Source organism: Emys orbicularis, chromosome 3 (assembly GCF_028017835.1).
Source record: "Emys orbicularis isolate rEmyOrb1 chromosome 3, rEmyOrb1.hap1, whole genome shotgun sequence".
In the NCBI taxonomy this organism is placed as follows: domain Eukaryota; kingdom Metazoa; phylum Chordata; order Testudines; family Emydidae; genus Emys; species Emys orbicularis.
The window spans coordinates 47,426,845-47,446,692 of NC_088685.1; the positions used below are offsets into that span (position 1 = coordinate 47,426,845).

The following is a 19,848-nucleotide window of genomic DNA, read 5'->3' on the forward strand; positions in this document are numbered from 1 at the left end:
GCAATAATCAACAGTAATGTTTCTATACCTAACTTGTTGATCATTGTCAACTCTGGATGAGTCTCACCCATCATTTAAATTATATAGCATCCCCATTAGGCAAAAGCCCAGGAGAAAACAGTCTTGCAATGTGCCCTGAAGATCAATAGAATCTGGCTTTGCCAACCTAGTGAGAGCAGCAAGTCCCAGAGCTAAGGGTCCTCTACTGGAATGATGCCACTGTATTTCTTTTGATTGATTTGACAAAGTCTGTTCTTGCTTTAGATAAGTGTTTTGTGCTTATCATCATTGGTCTTTGCAACTGATCTAAAGAGCAGCACTGAAGGACTCCAAAGGAGAAATCCATGGTGTCCTCAGAGGTAGGGGGTCATAAAGAAGAAAAAATTAAATGGCAAGGAAGTGAGGGAATCTCTCAAGCTTGAGTAGGGACATACGAAGTAGGGGACCTTCCCCTACTTGGAGGAGAGGAAAGTATATTTTTCATACACGGTAGAGAAAACTACTAACTTAAAACAAAATTTCATGATAAATTGAGTGCACCTGATGGCTCTTTGCACTAGCAAATTGCAGAGTCACATGCCTAAATGCCACAAATTGGACTTTCAGTTGATCAATGAAACTGGAAAACAGGCAAGACTCTTTTAAAATATATTGACTATAGTGTTTAACATATTAAAATAAGATGATTGTCATCAAATGTCTGCTTTCCATATTGTGGGACATGTAATATGGAAATGGATTCTGATGCCAGGTTTTTCAGAAAGATGTTGTTTGTGTATGCACATGTGCATATACACAAAATGTGTGTCATTTAAGGTTATTTCAAGTAACATGCCTAATTCAAATCTTCAACAACAAAAAAACAAAAAGTTAAGTAACAGTACATACCATCTGTTCCTCCACCCCGAAAGATATACCTCACCACTAGCACAACCACTGAATACCACAGATAATGTATCTCAACCTTAACTCTGCCCCATAGGGAATGCCCCTCTTTCAGTGACCACTTTTTGAAACGTCCACTACAGTTATCTTCATAAAGACCAGATACCTCCCACTATTACTTCTACACAGTTTTGGGAATCCACGTGAACTCAAGCTTTATAGAATACACATGTATTTAAGTCAATGTGGCTACTTGCGTGCATAAAGTTATGCTTGTGCAAGATCAGCCCTTTAATCTTTGCAGGTAATTGATGACAGAATTTCAAGTGTCACCAAGTTTTTGGATCTGGAACTAAATTGTTTTTTTTTCTTGTTAAAGATGTAGTGAAGTGCTGTCCGTGCAAATAACTGCCTTGGAAGGAATACTGCAGAAAAGAATCTGGGTGTTATAGTGGATTAAAGATTTAATAGGAGTCACCACTGTAATACCATTGTAAAAAAAAAAAAAAAAAAAAAAAAAGGGTGGGGGGGGCTTTAAAATACATCCCAGATGAGGGGACATCATTCTGGGATGTATTAGCAGAAAAATTGAAAGCAGGACACGAGAAGTAATTCTTTCACTCTGCTAAGCTCTAATAAGGCCTCAACTGGAGTACTGTGTCCAGTTGTAGACACCACCCTTCAGGAAAGATACAGACAAATTGGAGAAAGTCCAGAGAAGAGGAACAAAAAAGATTGAAGATCTAGAAAACATAACCTATGAGGAAAGATTGAAAAAAATTGAGTTTAATCTGGAGAAAAAAAGACTGATGGGGGGGAGGGGGGACATGATAACAATCTTCAAGTACATAAAAAGTTATAAAGAGGAGGGTGATAAATTGTTCTCCTTATCCACTGAGGATAGGACAAAAAGTAATGGGCTTAAATTACAGCAAGGGAGATTTAGGTTAGATATTAGGAAAAAATTACTTACGGGGGTTGTGGAATCTTTGTCATTGGAGATTTTTAAGAACAGGTTAGACAGACACCTGTCAGAGACAGTCTAGACCAGAGGTGGGCAAACTACGGCCCGCGGGCCCCTCCTGTCCGGCCCCTGAGCTCCTGCCCGGGAGGCTAGCCCCCGGCCCTTCCCCTGCTGTTCCCCCTCCCCCACAGCCTGAGCTCGCTCTGCTGCCAGCGCAATGCTCTGGGCGGCGGGGCTGCGAGCTCCTGTGGCAGTGCAGCTGCAGAGCCGGGGCCTGACCTGGAGCTCTGTGCTACACGGTGGCATGGCTGGCCGCCAGCCGGTGCTCCAGGCAGCGCGGTAAGGGGGCAGGGAGCGGGGGGGTTGGATAGAGAACAGGGGAGTTAGGGGTGGTGGGCAGGGGCGGGGGTGTGGATAGGGGTGGTGGGCAGTCAGAGGGCAGGGAACAGGGTGGTTGAATGGGGCCAGGGTCCCCAGGGGGCAGTCATGAGGGGGGGTTGGATGGGGGGGCGGGGGCAGTCAGGGGCAGGGGTTCAGGGGACAGTCGGGACAGGGAGAAGGGGTGGTTGGATGGGGCAGGGGTCCCCGGGGGGCAGTCAGGAAGGAGAGGGGAGGTTGGATAGGGTGGCGGGGGGCAGTCAGGTGCAGGGGTTCTGGGGGCGGTCAGGGAACAGGGAGAAGCGGTGGTTGGACGGGTCAGCGGTCCTGGAGAGGGCAGTCAGGAATGAAAGGAGGGGTTGGATGGAGTGGCGGGGGGCAGTCAGGGGCGGGGTTCCAGGGGCTGTCAGGGGCAGGAGTCCCGGGGGGGTCCATTGGGGGCGAGAAGCAGCAGGGGTCAGATAGGGGGCGGGGCGGGGCCATGCTTGACTGTTTGGGGAGGTACAGCCTCCACTAACTGGCCCTCCATACAATTTTGGAAACCCGATGCGGCCCTCAGGCCAAAAAGTTTGCCCGCCCCGGTCTAGACAATACTTAGTCCTGCCTCAGTGCATGGGGATGGACTAGATGATCTATCAAGGTTCTTTCCAGTCCTACATTTCTGTGATTCTATGAAGCTAAAAAAAAACCCCAACAGCCACCTCTTGGAATGGAATATTTAAAGTTATGAATGAACAGGAGTAATTAACGTGTCAGGAAAAGTTGACAAGGAAGTAACAAATAAACATGATTCTGGGAAGATTTCTTAGTATTGTCATTGAAAAATATCAGTCATCTTGAGTGTTTACTACATGCTTTTTTCCTCTCATGAGATTTCTGTTATGAACATCAGAAGCATAATTACTGTTTCAGAAGAACTTTAGTTCTATCCTGTGTACAAAACGTTTTTTGTTTCCTCCGGGATATTTGAGGCCCAGTTTGACTAAAGAGTTCTGGGTTTTTGTCTTTGCAGTTGACTGGATTGTTGCAGACATGTTGGCAATCAGACAGAATGCTCTTGGGCATGTCCGATACGTTTTGAAAGATGGGTTAAAATGGCTTCCCTTGTATGGGTGGTATTTTTCTCAGGTAACTCCCATTTGTTTGTTTTTCCTACTGTTTGCACATGTAGCGTAAAATGTATTATCTTCTTTACTGTGTATTTCTAGTACTACTTGTTCAAAAGGAATGGCAATGAGTCAAAATGTTCTTGGTGTGCCTTTATTTTAACAAGAAAATTGATTGGTCTCATTCAGAGGGGTGTACATTTGAACATTTATCTAATATTGATGTAAAAGACAGCTGTTTATCAGAGGATTGTCTCAGCTTTTTTAACTAATATTTCTTAACTAATCTTTCTAATTAACAAAATACTGTGTTTTAGAGTAATATCAGAATTAAAATCATGGGGCAAAATTTAGAGGTGGTGTCTAACTTGGGGTCCTTTATGCTTGTTCTCCCTTTCAGATATTTACATATGTGTGCTTGTCAATGTGTAAGAGCCAGATTCTCCTTTCATCCTTCTGTAAATTGGGGGTAATTTCATTGAAGACAGTGGAGTAATACTGATGTAAAACCAGTAAGAGAGGAGAACTGGGAGAATATTCTCAATCATTTTGTCAAGGGAGGTTGAAGTTTGCCTTCATGCTATTGCCACTACAGAATGGTTAGGGTTGCCTTAATCTGCAGGTGTCATGAGATCTGCACAGATCTCATTACACCAATAACGGACTATTGCTTCTGCACAATTGTCTAGGCCAACCTCTCCCGCATGACAGCATGGCTCCTTTAGTACAGTAGAACCTCAGAGTTACAAACACCTTGGGAACGGAGGATTGTTCGTAACTCTGAAATGTGCACAACTCTGAACAAAACATGGTTGTTCTTTCAAGTTTACAACTGAACATTGACTCAATACAGCATTGAAACTTTACTACGAAGAAAAAAAATGCTGCGTTTAACCATCTTAATTTAAATGAAACAAGCACAGAAACAGTTTTCTTACCATGTCAAATCTTTTTTTTAAACTTTCCCTTTATTTTTTTTTAGTAGTTTATGTTTAACACAGTACTGCACTGTATTTGCTCCTCTTTTTTTTTGGTCTCTGCTGCTGCCTGACTCTGTACTTACAGTTCCAAATGAGGCATGTGGTTCACTGATCATTTCATAACTCTGGTCATAACTGAGGTTGAACTGTAACTACTGCCACTGGCTGGCATCTCCATAGCTTTGGAGGAGTAGTTGTAGAGATGGTTTACTCAAATTCAGTGCTGCGTGGAGCAAGCATCAATTCTCAAACACCCTGTGGATATGGAGGAGAGCATGCCACAGAAGGTATCTGCTTCCTTACTCCACTCAACTCAATACACACAGAGCCCAAACCCTGTGGTGCTCCAGGGAAGGGGCTTCTATTGGGTCCTGAGAACAGGGGAGAATGTGCTATGGAGACAATGACCCATCCTTCTCTGTTCTCTCCCCTACCCACTTGAGCCCCCAAACCAAAGTGACAGTTTCTGATGCTCTTTTATTTCTCCTCTGCCATGCATTAGCAGAGTGCAAGAAGAGAATATGATCCGTGGAAAGAGCACTACTGTTGCCCTTGCATCTAGTCACTATGTCTCTGGTGGTCTAATTCTGCCTTTATTATAATGCTAACAATTTAGGTTCTCTATTGCATCCACTATCACTTGGTGTCCAAAGTAATTTTTGTAATTTTCCAAAATCTTGCAGTGGCTCTCTGGAATATTCTGTGTTCAACTTCCTGACTACTATACTGATTGTTAATAGACTGTTCCTCTGGAAGTTAGTGTGAATGTAGGCTACACTTTTATACAGAACGTAGTTATTAACTTAAACCTGTGTAGTTTTGTGTGTCACACAACACTTTTCACACTATTAAAGACATTAAACAGAGATGGATATATTTCTAATCCAGGGACACAAATGGAAGCCTGTTTACAGACACTAGTATTGTGTGTATTTTAAAAAATGTATTTAAATTACTGAAAAGGGATACACCAGGACTGTAGTGCAAGCTAATAGGTATTTTTATTGTCTTTATCACACCAAACACTGCTAAAACATAAAACACTTCCTCCTCTTCCTGTTGATGCTCTGTCAGTGATGTCACTCACAGTCCACTAAAACTTTCCAGTGATATGTACTTACGGAATACTCACGGAATTCATATTCCCTACCTCAGGTAAACATCCTGTTTGGAATATGCACACATTTTGGCTATCTAGTTGTGCAGAATTCAGGCGCTAAGGAAACACAGTTGTAAACATAGTTCGTTGTTGATCTAGAAACATGTTTTAAAGTACAGAGAGAAAAAATTGAAAATATAGACCGTGTGCTTATGGACTTCCAGTAATCTGTTTTGAGCCTACACATATATTTTGATATTATTCAAAAGCAGATACAGTAGAAATTCAATATAAATTAGGGAACTGGATCTATAGATGACTGCATAGCTAACAAATTCCTTTTTTTTTTTTTTTTTTTTTTTGAATATGTATTTCTAATGGTAACAAACAAAGAAGCTCCTTACATTCATCTGCTGTGGCACAGGATTGTTCTATTAGCTAAAAATATAATAGCTGTGTATCTAAAGCTGGCCTTAATATTTTTGTGTGCTTCTGCAGAACAGTTTCTGCCCAGGCCTTCTCCGCTAAAATGCAACCATGCTGGATAAAAGGTCAGCAGAGAATTTTGGGAAAAATTAAGCAAAAAATATTATATACGCTTTTTCTGTGCTTCCTTCCAGTCCCCTACTAGCCCTCACTGCTTGTCTGGATAAGTAGCCATGCCTCAACTGGCTATTAGCCTGTGGTAGTTTTGTGATTCCCTTCTGAGGTGGAGTGACAGAACAAATAGTGAGGAGTTAATGCACCATTGAATTTATGCTCCATTTTGATGCTATTTTTTGGAGAGCAATATGCTAACTGTGGCTCTCACTCTTCAAACAGAATATCACTGCTAATACTAGGTGGGCTTTTGCAACCCACAAAGTTCATTTGGGCAAGTCCATCCTCAGGTTAGCCAGTGTCTAAAAAGATGGACAAATTATATAAATATTTACCCCAAGAGGATTTTTCAGACTCTTTGGTAGTAGAAGCTGCTGTTCAGAGACCTAAGGGTGGATTAGTACACTCTATTTACTCAGATAAAAATAGAAAGAAAATGAATTTATTGGGAAAAAAAGTCTTCTCATCTTTCACATTAAGTTAAATTCTATGAATTACCAAACCACAGTGCGCTAACAATACCATCTTTGGAAGAAAATGTCAGTGTTTATTGACTTGCGCCTGAATGAACAGAGGAAACTTGCACATGCTGTCATAACAGAAGGTCTCCAAGTAGCATGACATGCCTTGATAGCATCTATCGACTTCAGATGCAGCAGCTAGAGCTGTAGCTACTACAATTTCTATCAGAAGGTATGCTTGGCTTAAATCTTTGGGACTGCCTCCTGAGAGCTAAAGTGGAGGATCTTCCTTTTAAAGAAGGAGGACCATTGGGTACCACCACTGATGAGTTTCTGTAAAAGATGGAAAATAGATACACTGCCAGTTACTTGAGCATCTATCAACAGCACAGGAAAAGGCCACAAGTTCTAGGTTTTAAATACCAAAGACAACACTACCCTTGATTGTCTTCTCACTTTACTCAAAGGAGACAGTAATATCACCAGCAATAGCCTCCTTGGCAGTTTTCTCAACCAAAGAGAAAGAGCTTCAAACTGAGATCAAGAGGCAATCAGGCATCTTGAGTAGCTGTGTTATTGGGCAGTATGTCAACTTCGTGGCCTAAGGCCCGAGAGCTCTGATCCAGTCTTAATTCAGGTTCACTCCCCTCCATTTGGAGACTGGCTATATCATTTTTTTCCACTGTTGGACTTTTATAACCATGGATAAGGCTACGATTTTTTCATGGAGCTCGCAGAAGTCACAGAATCCATGACTTCCAGCAACCTCTGTGAATTCAGCCATGGCAGCGGGAGCTGCAGGGTCCCCTGCCGCCACAGTTGGCGGGGGGACCCCTGCAGCTTCCAGGTGGCGGGCCTCCCCCCTCCCCCCCCCCCAGCTTCCAGCTGCCACGGGAGGCAGGAGCTCCTGGCCACTGCGGGCGGTGGGGGGACCACGCCATAAATTCAACCAGAGCTGGGAGCAGGCTCCTGCAGCTGCCCAGCCTCAGCAGTCAGTGTGGGGACCCCGCAGCTGAGCTCCCCATTTTGTCATGGATATTTTTAGTAAAAGTCACGGACAGGTCACAGGCTTCCATGATTTTTTCTTTATTGCCCGTGACCTGCCCGTGACTTTTACTAAAAATATCCATGACAAAATCTTAGCCTTACCTATGGACAAGTGGATTTTAGTGATTGTCCGCAGAAGATATTCAATACAATTAAAAAAAAAAAAAATCCATCCTTCCAATCACAAGAACCTGCTGAGATCGGAGATTCTAGCTCTAGGAATAAGGAGGAGGTAATATGTCCTGCACCTAACAGAACCTGCATCACAAAATCCTGGAGATGGTACTTCCAAAAAAATGTTTATAATCTAATTTAAAATAAACCTGCACGCTTATATAACAGTAAAACTGAATAAAATAATAGTGCTTTACACTGACATAATACCATTCACTTGAGGGCCACAAAAGGCTTTGTAAACATGAGTCGCATCAGTATCACGATCCTGCTATGAAGTAGATGGCCCTCATGCTCCAGGACTTCCACTGGTTGCCTAGAGGGGTCAGGAAGGAATTTTTTCTGCAGTACACAATTGGCTAGGTGTAGTGTAAGTTTATTTATTTAGCCTTCCTCTGAAGCAGAGACTGGCCAGAGCAGGAGACAGGATAACAGATGGTTTGGACTAGTGCTCTGAGGTGGTACAGAGAATCCTTTTTCTATATGTTGGACTGGTGTATCTTGCTCACATGCTCAGGGTTATAACAGATTGCCAGATTTCGGGTTGGGAAGCAACTTCCCCATGTCAGATTGGCTGGGACCCTGGGGTTTTGGTGGATTTTTTTTTTTTTTTTTTTTTTCCCCCTTTGAAGCAGTGGACATGGTTCATATGCTGGGATCATCTGGGCATCTCACCTAATCAAGTCCTTGCTATTGCAGAAGTCTTGGGTATTCATGGCACTTTGGTCTCTCACAATCTCTCCCTGTGACACACACAAAAAGGTGGAAGCCTTTGCCTTAATTAAACCTCAAGAAGCTCAATACTTTCATCAAGACATCTTGTTTCTGTATTCTACCCTAGCCTCTATCATACCCTCCCTTTGAAAGATTGGCTTGCAGCTCGTGATTAAAGGACAGGCATTTACATATTTCCTCTTGTTCTTATTGCAAATACCTTAGTTTCATAGTGGGAGAGGACTACTTCCAGTACAGGATCCTTCCATTTGGACTTTATGCTGCCCTCATAGTATTCTCAAAATATCTATCAGCAGTGGCAGCTCATCTAAGAAGAAAGGGAATTCTCGTGTACCCTTATTTGGAGGATTGACTAATAAAAGTGTCATTAAAGGAACATCTTTGTAATGCTCCTCTGCACATGTACTCTCTTCAGAAGTATGGTTTCATGATAAACCCTAAGAAGTCACTCTAATAAATCAGTTATGAAATCTTATCTCTGTTAGACTCTGAGATAAGCAGAGTGCTTCTTCCTCAAGAGAGGTTCCTGAATGTAAAATCAGCAGTAGAAACTTGGCACTCTCAAAGGGTAATGTTCTATCTCAAGTTGATGGGACTCTTAACTTCAACAATATACGCATGTCTCAAAATAAGAACTTTACAGCATTGGCTGTCAGCCAACTACAGACAAAGTACAGACAGATGAATCAACAGCTTTCCATTCCAAAGAAAGTGCTAATATCTCTAGATTAGCAGGGTCAACCTTATGATGTCCTCAAAGAGGTACCATTCAGTCCTCTTCCATCCATAACAGATACTGAATAATCCAACATAGAATGGTATGCTCACTGCTGCAGGTTCACAGTCCAGGAACATTGGAATCCCCCCAAAGACAACATTACATTAAATTACATTAAAACCTTATAGAGCTCAGAGCAATTTGTTGGCATTTAAAAACATTCTAACCTCATGTCCAGCACAAAGTTGTTCAGGTGCTTATGGACAATATCTCTAATTTATATAAACAAGCAGGAAGGTGCCCATTCTTAATTTTGCAGTGAGGCAATGGGAATGGTGCCCTCTCCACAACATGTGGCTATGCATCTAACAGGGAAAAACAGCAATCTGGAAGACCAGCTAAGCAGAATCATGATAGCCACTGGTGAGCGGTCACTGGAAACTTCAGTGATACAGGAAATCTTCACATGCTAGGGACACCCATAGACAGACTTCTTCACAATGAAAGAAAATGCAAAATGTGAGAAGTTTTGATCAAGAGCAAAGGCAGACAGACATTCAATTTCAGATGTGTTCCTCAGATAATAGAGCCAAAGTCTCCTATATGCCTTTCCTCCTATTGTGTCTAATAACAGAGTGCTAGGGGGGACATGAAGAAGATAATTTTAATAGTGCCTGTTTGGCCCAATCAGCAATTGTTCACAGATTTACTACACATCTCAGAAGGGATGTACAAAACTCTGCCTGTCATTCCAGATTTGCTTACTCAACAGGATGGTTGAGTCTGCCATCTAGACACAAACTGTTCACCTTATTTAGGTTTCTAACGGAACTGAATGTATTGCCTATCTTGTTCCACTTCTGTTCAGGATATATTAGTGAGCTCTGGAAAACATTACATTTTAAAATGGAAAAGGTTCACAATGTGGGCAGAGAATGACGATAATGATCCCATCTCACGGCCTCAACCTAATGTATACCTGAGTACTTCCTCCAGCTCAAAATAGCAGACCTATCACTCTCTTCAATTTAAGGTTCATTTATTAGCCTTATCTGCCTTCCATTCTCTCAATGATAATAAATTGGTGTTTGCTATGAGACAACATTTACTATCCTATTGAAAATCCAGCATCCTCTTGGGATCTTAATTTAGTTTTCATATATTTAATGAAACATCTATTTGAGACTATAAGAGAATGTTCTTTACTTATGTGTTTAAATCTCTCAAAGATTTTTATTGAAAAAAATCAATGCAAGTAGTCTAGTACAGTACTTAGAAAAAGCAGTAAATGTGCAGCAATGATGAAAAGATGATTTGGTAAGATAACAGATTTTAATTTTGAACATACAAAAAGATTGTTATTTATAACAATGAGGAATTTATTTTTAAGAGGCAAATTTTATTTATATCCTCTTTTTTATCTTTTTTGCTTTAGTTATGTTTCTCTCTTTTCAATCTTAATAGTGCGATCAGTCTCTCAGTTTTAAAATGTTAATAGTAATATGTCTGGAACAAGCTATAAAACTAATCTTTTCCAGGAAATGGTTTAGTTTTTCATAAGATTTCCCAGTGAAAATGCTATTATTGTGAAGAATCTTTTGCCTTCTAAAACAAGTAGTTATTTTAATTTATCTGAGTATCATCAGTATCTAACTTCCTCTTTGCAATTACCAGACTTTCTTTTATTTGTGAAAGTATATAATAGTGTGATATGATCAGTGCTGCTTGTTACTACATACGCACATACATACATACATGTATCTACAATATGATACCTATTACATGTCTTCAGTATTTGTCTTCTGTTGCTATTTACAGCATGATGCCCAGATTTGAAAATTCTGATCTGCAAATACTTATGCAGATGAATAACTTTACTCATGTGAGGAGTCCTATTAATCTCAGTGGTACTACTTGCATTAATAAAGTTACTTCTGTGTGTGTATTTGTAGGAATAGACCCTCGTGTCAGTTCCAGTGTTGTCTTCTGATTCAGTAACATTGTTAAACAAGACAGGTCAGGTGCTTTCTAATTATCTGTGTGGACATTGTGATCTATATGTATAGCACTTCTCCTTATATGTAACTTTGTTGAAGAGTATGTATTGCTTATGCAAATGTAAAATGGTGTGTCTTTCATCCTGAGAGAGAATGTTCTCTACTATGCAGGCTGCTAATTTTATCTCAATAGATGCTTCTAATGACCTGTCACCATAATATCTAAAATTGTTTTTATCCAAATTCAAACATTTGTTTTTTCATCAAATGTAGTATCTGATAAATACTAAATACTTTTCATTTTTAAATTTTTATGTCCTAGCATGGAGGAATCTATGTAAAACGAAGTGCCAGATTTAATGAAAAAGAAATGAGAAACAAGCTGTGGGCCCAGGTGAAAGCTGAGACTCCAGTAAGATTACACTTTTTTCTCTTTATTTTATTATTATTATTTTTAAATAATCAATCTTTGTAACTGTAAATGACTGCATCAGAGGAATTAGAAATAACTAGTATCTGTAAATTACAAGACAAGCAACCATATGCATGTTTTCATTATGTATTTTCACTGATTATTCTTAGAGCTACCATTACAGCAACTGAGTTTCTTTCCAGAAACAGCCAATTTCACTGTTCCCTATATTTTAAAATAGCATCTTGCTTACTGTAGTAATGCCTGTCAGACTGATTTTTTTTAACTGTATATCAAATTAGTTTGATCTTTTGAAAGTCAAGAAACATTCTTACAAAATGTTAATTAATCAGCTATCAGGATGATTAATCATTTTTAATGTAAATGACATTTTAAAACTGAATAACTTTGTCTGCTACAGGGAAAATCTCTTGATAATTTTCTATTTGAAGAACAACTGTTACTGCCAAGTGACTTTTCTCATGACTCCCTCTATGGTCCGTGGTTCAGTGGTTGGAATCACTATGCTTTCATTTGTATTAGTTACTGTACATTAATATGTTGTGTTTTCCCCCTTGTTGGCTTGGTGCATTATAACCCACTTGGTAATACTTGAGATATCTCAGTTGATCAGCTATGCTTTAAAATATATGAAAAAGGAATCCTACGAAAAGTAGAAACATGGACAAGTTGCTACGGATGAGAACAAAAGAATAGCACAGCATGTAGGGACAAAATCAGAAAGGCTAAGGCACAAAATGGGTTACACCTACCAAGGAACATAGAAAGGCATTAAGAAGAAGTTCTGTAAGTACTGTAGGAGCAAGAGAAAGACAAAGGAAAGTGTAGGTCCTCTACTTAGCGGGGAAGGAGAGCTAATGATGGATGACATCAAGAAGTATGAAGTGTTTAATGCTTATTTTACTTCAGTCTTCACTAAAATAGTTAATTGTGTCCAGATACTTATCTAAATATTAAGGTTAATTGTGTTAAGTTAAGCCTGGTCTACACTTAAAAGTTAGGTCAATATAGCTGCATCCAGTCAGGAATGTGAAAATCTACACCCCTGACTGAGGTAGCTATGCCAACCAAACCCCCAAGATAGACACAGTTATGACAATGGAATAATGCTGCTGTCAACATAGCTACCATCATTTAGGAAGATGATGTTTGTACACTGATGACAAAGACCCCTACCATTGATGTAGGCTGCATCTACTCTAACAGAGTTTTGCTGCCATAACTACAGCGATGTGGCTGTGCCGGTATAGTCTCTGTAGTGTAGGCATACTTCCAAACGTATACAAGTTGATGGAATTCCCCTTTGGGTACTTAAGGAACTAGCTGAAGGAATCTCAGAATTACTAGCTATTATCTTCGAGAACTCATGAAGGATGGGTAGGACTGGAAAAGAACAAACATATTGCCTATCTTTTAAAGAGGGGAACAAGAGGACCCAGGGAATTATAAACCAGTTCGCCTAACTTCGGTTCCTGGAAGGATACTGGAACAAATTAGTAAACAATCAGTTTGTAAGCATCTGAAGGATAATAGGGTTATAAGTAATAGCCAACATAGATTTGTCAAGAACAGATCATGCCAAACCAATCTAATTTTCTTTCTTGACAGGGTTACTGGCCTACTGGATAGGGGAGAAGCAGTAGACACGGTATATCTTGGTTTTAATAAGGCTTTTGACAGAGTCCCACATGACATTCTCATAAGCCAACTAAAGAAATAAGTCTGTCCTGTGTCCAGTACCATTCAATATTTTCATTAATGACTTGGATAATGGAGTGGAGAATGTGCACATAAAATGTGCGAATAAATCCAAACTTGGTGGGGTTGTAAGTGCTATGGAGGAAATGCAAAATACTATACTTAGGAAGGAAAAATCAAATGCACAACTACAAAATGGGGAATAAATGGGCAAGGCAGTAGTACTGCTGAAAAGGATCTGCAGATTATGGTGGATCACACTTTGAGGATGATTTCCATTCCATACGGCTAAATGCAGTGCCTTGCATGGTGTCAAGTATCAGAGGGGTAGCCGTGTTAGTCTGGATCTGTAAAAAGCAACAGAGTGTCCTGTGGCACCTTTAAGACTAACAGATGTATTGGAGCATAAGCTTTCATGGGTGAATGCCCACTTCGCCGGGTGCCCACTTGCATCCGACGAAGTGGGCATTCACCCACGAAAGCTTATGCTCCAATACATCTGTCAGGGGCGGCTCTAGGCACCAGCTAAACAAGCTTGTGCCTAGGGCGGCAAAATGTATGGGGCGGCAAAATGCTGAGCTACCGGCTCCCGCCTGGGGGGGGAGTGGCCACTGCCCGCAGGAGAGCGGCGCGAACAAGCCGAGGAGCGGCCCGTCCTCTGAAGCCGGGGCAGGACCGTGCTACCGGCGCCTGCCTGAGGGGGGGGGGATGACCGCTTCCCGCTGCCCGCGGGAGAGCGGCGTGAACAAGCCGAGGAGCGGCCCGTCCTCTGCAGCCGGGGCAGGGCCGCGCTACCAGCTCCGCCTGGGGGGTGGGCGCTGACAGCGGGAGAGCGGCGGGAGCCAGTAGCGCGGCCCTGCCCCGGCTTCAGAGGACGGGCCGCTCCTCGGCTTGTTCACGCCGCTCTCCCGCGGGCAGCGGGAAGCGGCCACCCCCCCCTCAGGCGGGAGCCGGTAGCACAGCCCTGCTCCGGCTGCAGAGGACGGGGGAATATGGCGCCCGGGCGGTCCGCTCCTCCTCGGCTTGTCCCCGCCTCTGACTCCTCCTCCTCCTCCTCCTCCTCCTCTCTGCGCCGCCTCCTGCCAGGGGAGGGGAGAGGGGAGCAGAGCGGCAGCCCGGGCTGAGCCCAGCTCGTCCCAGGGCCAAGGCGAAGCCCAAGGATGAGCAGGGCTGGGATCCAGCAGCAGCCCCAACCCCTGGCCCTGGGAGCGGCGGTGACCAGAGATGACTCCACCTCAGGCCAGATCTGCAGCAAGGTAAGAGTCGGGCCAGGCGGGAGGGTCCCCAGGACCCCTGGGGAGCTTCTGCCTGCTGGAGCCCCAGAGGCTGCTGCCTCCCTCCCCAGCCCCTCACAGCACTCCAGTACCTGGAGTCTCCTTCTGCCTCCCCTCCTGCAGGGGGCGAGCGACCTGGCAGAGAGGAGCAGCATCTGCCCAGCAAGCCCAGCACCTTTTCCTTGGTTCCTCCAGCCCCAGACCTCTCTCCATTGCATGCCCCTCGGGCTCCCAGCAGGGTGGCCTCAGGGTGCCGGTGCCTGGAGTCTCCTTCTGCCTCCCCCCCTGCAGGGGGCGAGCGACCTGGCAGAGAGGGGCAGCATCTGTCCAGCAAGCCCAGCACCTCTTCCTTGGCTCCTCCAGCCACAGAGCTCTCTCCATTGCATGCCCCTCAGGCTCCCAGCTGGGCGGCCTCAGCGCTGGGAAAACGCCAGCAGGGCTGGGTCCAGTGTGTATCCGAGCTCGTGGGGAGCTCTCTCGCCCCAATGACTAGCGCCTTATCTACGGCAAGTACAGTAGTGCAATAGGAGTGTGACGTGAAAAATATCATGTCATGTTGTGACACGGTCACTCAAATCACGATTACGTGTGTGTACTGTGCTGCCCTATCAGCGCCATTCGCGCTAATTTCCGTTTCGCGTCGGTGCCAGTGGTTATAGGGCTAAAATGCCGGGACAAAAACGAAAACGACTTTCTGGTGCTGCTTACCGGCAACAAAGAGAGAAACGGCAAAAAGAATTAGAAAAACTATCTCGTACTTCAAAAAAGTATTTTTAAAAAGTCGACAATCAAGGAGAAAGCTCTAAGCAATGATGGTGATTATTCATCAACTGATGAAGACCGATCGAACCAAAGATTACCTTTATCAACTGATAAAGATGAACAACAATCTGACCAAAGATTATCTTCACTAACTGATAAAGACGAACAATCACAATCCATCCAAAGATTTACTACTTCAGCTGAAGAGTCCAGAAATGAAGAACTGTTATCCAAATCTAAAACTGAAGAACAATTATTGGAAGGTGGAGAGACTGACATAGGATCGGATCCAAGTACATGGCCGACAATAATTACTGATACAGTGCGAATTATTATTGTGAAAAAAGGTCCTTCAAAACTAGATCCTACATTTGAATATCCATTTAATGAGTCAAATCGTCAATTTATGCCATCCAGTATGAAGAAAAAAATGAAAAATGGGAACAAATTAATAGATCGTGGTTAGTGTATTCACAGACCAAAGATGTAGTTTTTTGTTTTTGCTGCAAACTGTTCTGTAACTCAGACATTTTTCTGGCAACTGCAGGTTTTAATGACTGGCGAAATTTGCATCAGCATTTGAAAGAACATGAAACATCAAAAAATCATTTACGCTCATTGACAAATTGGATTGAGCTGTCAAACAGATTACGTACCGGTACAACAATCGATGCGGTACAGCAACGTCAACTAAATTCAGAAATTCTACGTTGGCAAGCAGTGTTGGAACGTTTACTGGCAATCATTAATTTCCTAGCCGAACAGTGCCTCGCATTCCGTGGATCCTCGGATATTTTATATGAGAATAACAATGGAAATTTCTTAAAATTGGTTGAGCTATTGGCAAAATTTGATAATGTTATGGCTGAGCATGTACGAAGAGTGAAAGATGGAGAGATTCACACCCATTATTTGGGTAAAAATACACAAAATGAGATAATAGAATTAATTTCTAATGGAGTGCGTAATGAAATTTTATCGAATTTGAAACATGCCAAATATTACTCAATTATAGTTGATTGTACTCAAGATCTGAGCAAAAGTCAATAGTTTTACGATTTCTGAAAATTGATGAAAATGCAGAAGTGAAAATTTGTGAACACTTTCTACCAGTGAATGAAACTACTGGGAAAGCCCTCACAGATGTAATTCTACAGAGATTGGAACACTATGGAATACCTTTAGAAAATATGCGTGGCCAAGGGTACGATAACGGCTCAAACATGCGAGGACGACATGCAGGTGTACAGCAAAGAATATTGAATTTAAACAATCGAGCTTTTTTCATTCCTTGCCATGCGCATTCGCTCAATCTGGTTGTCAGTGATGCCGCCAAATCATCTAAAGATGCCGTTTCATATTTTACCACAGTGCAAGCAATTTACAACTTTTTTAGTGCTTCCACACACTGTTGGGCAGTCTTGAAGAAGCATCTTGAACAAAAACTCACACTTAAGCCTCTGAGTCAAACTAGATGGGAAAGCAGGATAGAAGCTATTAGACCATTCCGATATTCATCAGGAAAGATTTACGATGCACTATTCGAAATAAGCCAGGACTTGTCTTATGATCCTTCATTTCGACATGAAGCTGAAACATTGGCTCAGAAAATGATGCAGTTTCAATTTTCATGTTGCACGGTTATTTGGCACAATATTCTAAATCAAATTAATTTGACCAGCAAAGTTATGCAGAACATAACCATAGACATATCCGAGGCAAAGATGATTTTGAATAAAACGCTGGAATATTTAAAAAAATACCGTTCAGATGAAGGATTTGAAAAAACTGTCAAAGAAGCAACAACAATAGCAGAGGATCTTGATTTTGAACCAACATTTGCACCTCAAAAATTCATTCGTCCTCGGAAAAAAACAAGACAGTTTTGTTATGAGGCTCATGATGATCCTATTCTCAATCCAAACGAAAGGTTTAAAGTTGAATGTTTCTATTGTATTTTGGATGTAGCTATAACTTCCATTGAAGAAAGATTTTGTCAGTTGCATGGTCATTGTGAAACTTTCGAATTTTTATACGATATTGGAAATATTAAAAATCAGTTTTCCAAAGAAGACCTCATGAAGCAGTGCCAAGACCTACATTTAGCGCTCAGTACTGATAACGCTGCTGACACCTGATGCAGTAGAATTGTATGATGAATTAATAGCTTTATCTGAGCTCATAAGTCCTAAAACTTCTCCTCTAAAAGTATTAGAATTTATAGCAAGAAATGATTTTTTCACTCCAAACACTGCTATAGCATTACGCATTCTTTTAACATTACCAGTATCAGTGGCTTCTGGTGAGCGCAGTTTCTCAAAACTGAAATTACTAAAAAATTATTTGAGGTCCACCATGTCTCAAAATCGTATGTCAGGACTGGCATTAATTTCAATTGAAAGTACTATTGCAAAAAAATTAGATTTCACTGACTTATTAAAAGACTACGCAAGTATAAAAACCAGAAAAATTCAGTTAATATAAATTCTTTTAATTTATGAGAAACTGGAAGACACTAACGTTTTTCATTACAGTGTATAGTTGAACTCAAATTGTTTGTTATTGTGTTTTTGTTAAAATTAAATGACTACACAAGTATAAAAACCAGAAAAATTCAGTTCATATAAATTCTTTTAATTTATGAGAAACTGGAAGACACAAAAGTTTTTCATTACGGTGTATAGTTGAACTCAAATTGTTTGTTACTGTGTTTTTGTTAAAATTAAATGTTAAAATTACACTAGTAGGAAATTGTTTTATTTCACTAACTACAAATTCTCTGTTTTCATTTTTTTTTAATTTTAAACAGTCAAAACAAAACTGCAAAGTGCAAACATGTGTAAAAGCCAAAAAAAAAGCATGCTGGGGGGGGGGCAGCCAAAATTTTTTTTGCTTGGGGCAGCAAAAAACCTAGAGCCGGCCCTGACATCTGTTAGTCTTAAAGGTGCCACAGGACTCTCTGTTGCTTTTTACAGATCCAGACTAACACGGCTACCCCTCTGGTACTTTGAGTATGGGTCAAGAAAGTGATGCATTTTGAAAAAGAATGGTGATCAGCTGTTCTCCATGTCCACTGAAGGCAGGACAAGAAATAATCAGCTTAATCTGCAGCAAGGGAGATTTAGGTTAGATGTTAGGAAAATCTTTCTAACTATAAGGATAGTTAACTACTAAAATGGGCTTCCAAGGGAGGTTGTAGAATCCCTGTCTTTGTAGGTTTTAAGAACAGGTTAGACCAACACCAGTAAGGGATGATCAGTACGAGGGGCTGGACTAGATATCCTCTTGAGGTCCCTTCCAGGCCTACCTTTCTATGAAATACACACACAAACACTTTTAGTGATGAGTTCTAATGATGGCACGTGTTTTAAAGCTGAAACCATGGTAAAGATTATTTGGTCTTAATACTCTTCAGTGTTCAAGGATTCAGTGTGGTATGATTTTCTTCAAATATTAAAGTGGCCTTTTTGAATAGTCATTCAAAAGAGGTTTATACTTGATAGTATGTTTTCAGTCAAAGCTCTGATGTGCTTACTTAAGGCCCTAATTCCAGAAGGCATCTGTATTCAGGACAGCACTTAAGCACATTCTGTCCTCAATCAGGGCTTAGTATGGACATGTTTTGTTAGGATGAAAAGAACAAACTTGTCTGTTTAGATTTATAAAAGTAAGAAGTGGATTTAAGTTATGACAACCAAATATTTAACAGAGTTTTTCTTTAGGTCTTTGGCTAGTGCAGCGGTCAGCAACCTTCGGCACGCGGCCCATCAGGGTAATCCACTGACGGGCCGTGAGACATTTTATTCACATTGACCATCCGCAGTCATGGTCCCCCACAGCTCCCATTGGCTGGGAACAGCGAACTGCAGCCACTGGGAGCTGCGGAGGGCCGTGCCTGCGGATGGTCAACGTAAACAAAATGTCTCACGGCCCGCCAGCGGATTACCCTGATGGGCTGTGTGCTGAAGGTTACCAACCCCTGGGTTAGTGTGTGAAATGTCATTGAGTTTTGCAATGTTAAACTCTATTTGCCCTGTGTGAGAACTTTTTTTGTGTGGGTAGGTAAGTGATATAGTTATTATTAGGGCATGGTGGAAGGCAAATGAGTACGTGACTTGGTTGTTAAATTTTCATGACACTTCTGTAATGCTGGCTTAGTTCAGTTTTAGTAACTATATATTATCGTATCTGTGCGTATATTTTGTTTTTTAAAAGGGCCAAATTCTGCCCTATGTTATATGGGTAAAATTTACTTTGAATTAAGTTATACCTCATTGCAATTTCATGTTATAATTAACAATAAATGCTCTGAAAATTGTTGGCTGGGCTGCTTAAAAATATTTCTGCTAATGAAAGTGATCACTTTTTGCACAAAGCAAGCTTACATTCAAACATTTATGTAATATATCTAACCACTTTAGGTATTAATATTACAGTGAAGTCAGATTTATGCTGTTGCATTTGTGTTTGAAATTTCACCACATGAATACATTAAATATTTGTGCTTCCTGTCAATCTGGATAGGAATCCTTCCATT

At 41.3% G+C, this 19,848-nt stretch overlaps 1 protein-coding gene across 1 annotated transcript in view; it reads left to right on the plus strand.

The window, feature by feature from the left end:
- AGPAT5 (1-acylglycerol-3-phosphate O-acyltransferase 5) overlaps window positions 1-19,848 on the plus strand; it is a 138,138-nt gene that overhangs the window by 40,791 nt on the left and 77,499 nt on the right. Inside the window, exons 3-4 of the mRNA XM_065400398.1 lie at window positions 3,240-3,355; window positions 11,467-11,556. Coding sequence (XP_065256470.1) covers window positions 3,240-3,355; window positions 11,467-11,556 — 206 coding nt within the window. The remainder of the gene's footprint in view (window positions 1-3,239; window positions 3,356-11,466; window positions 11,557-19,848) is intronic.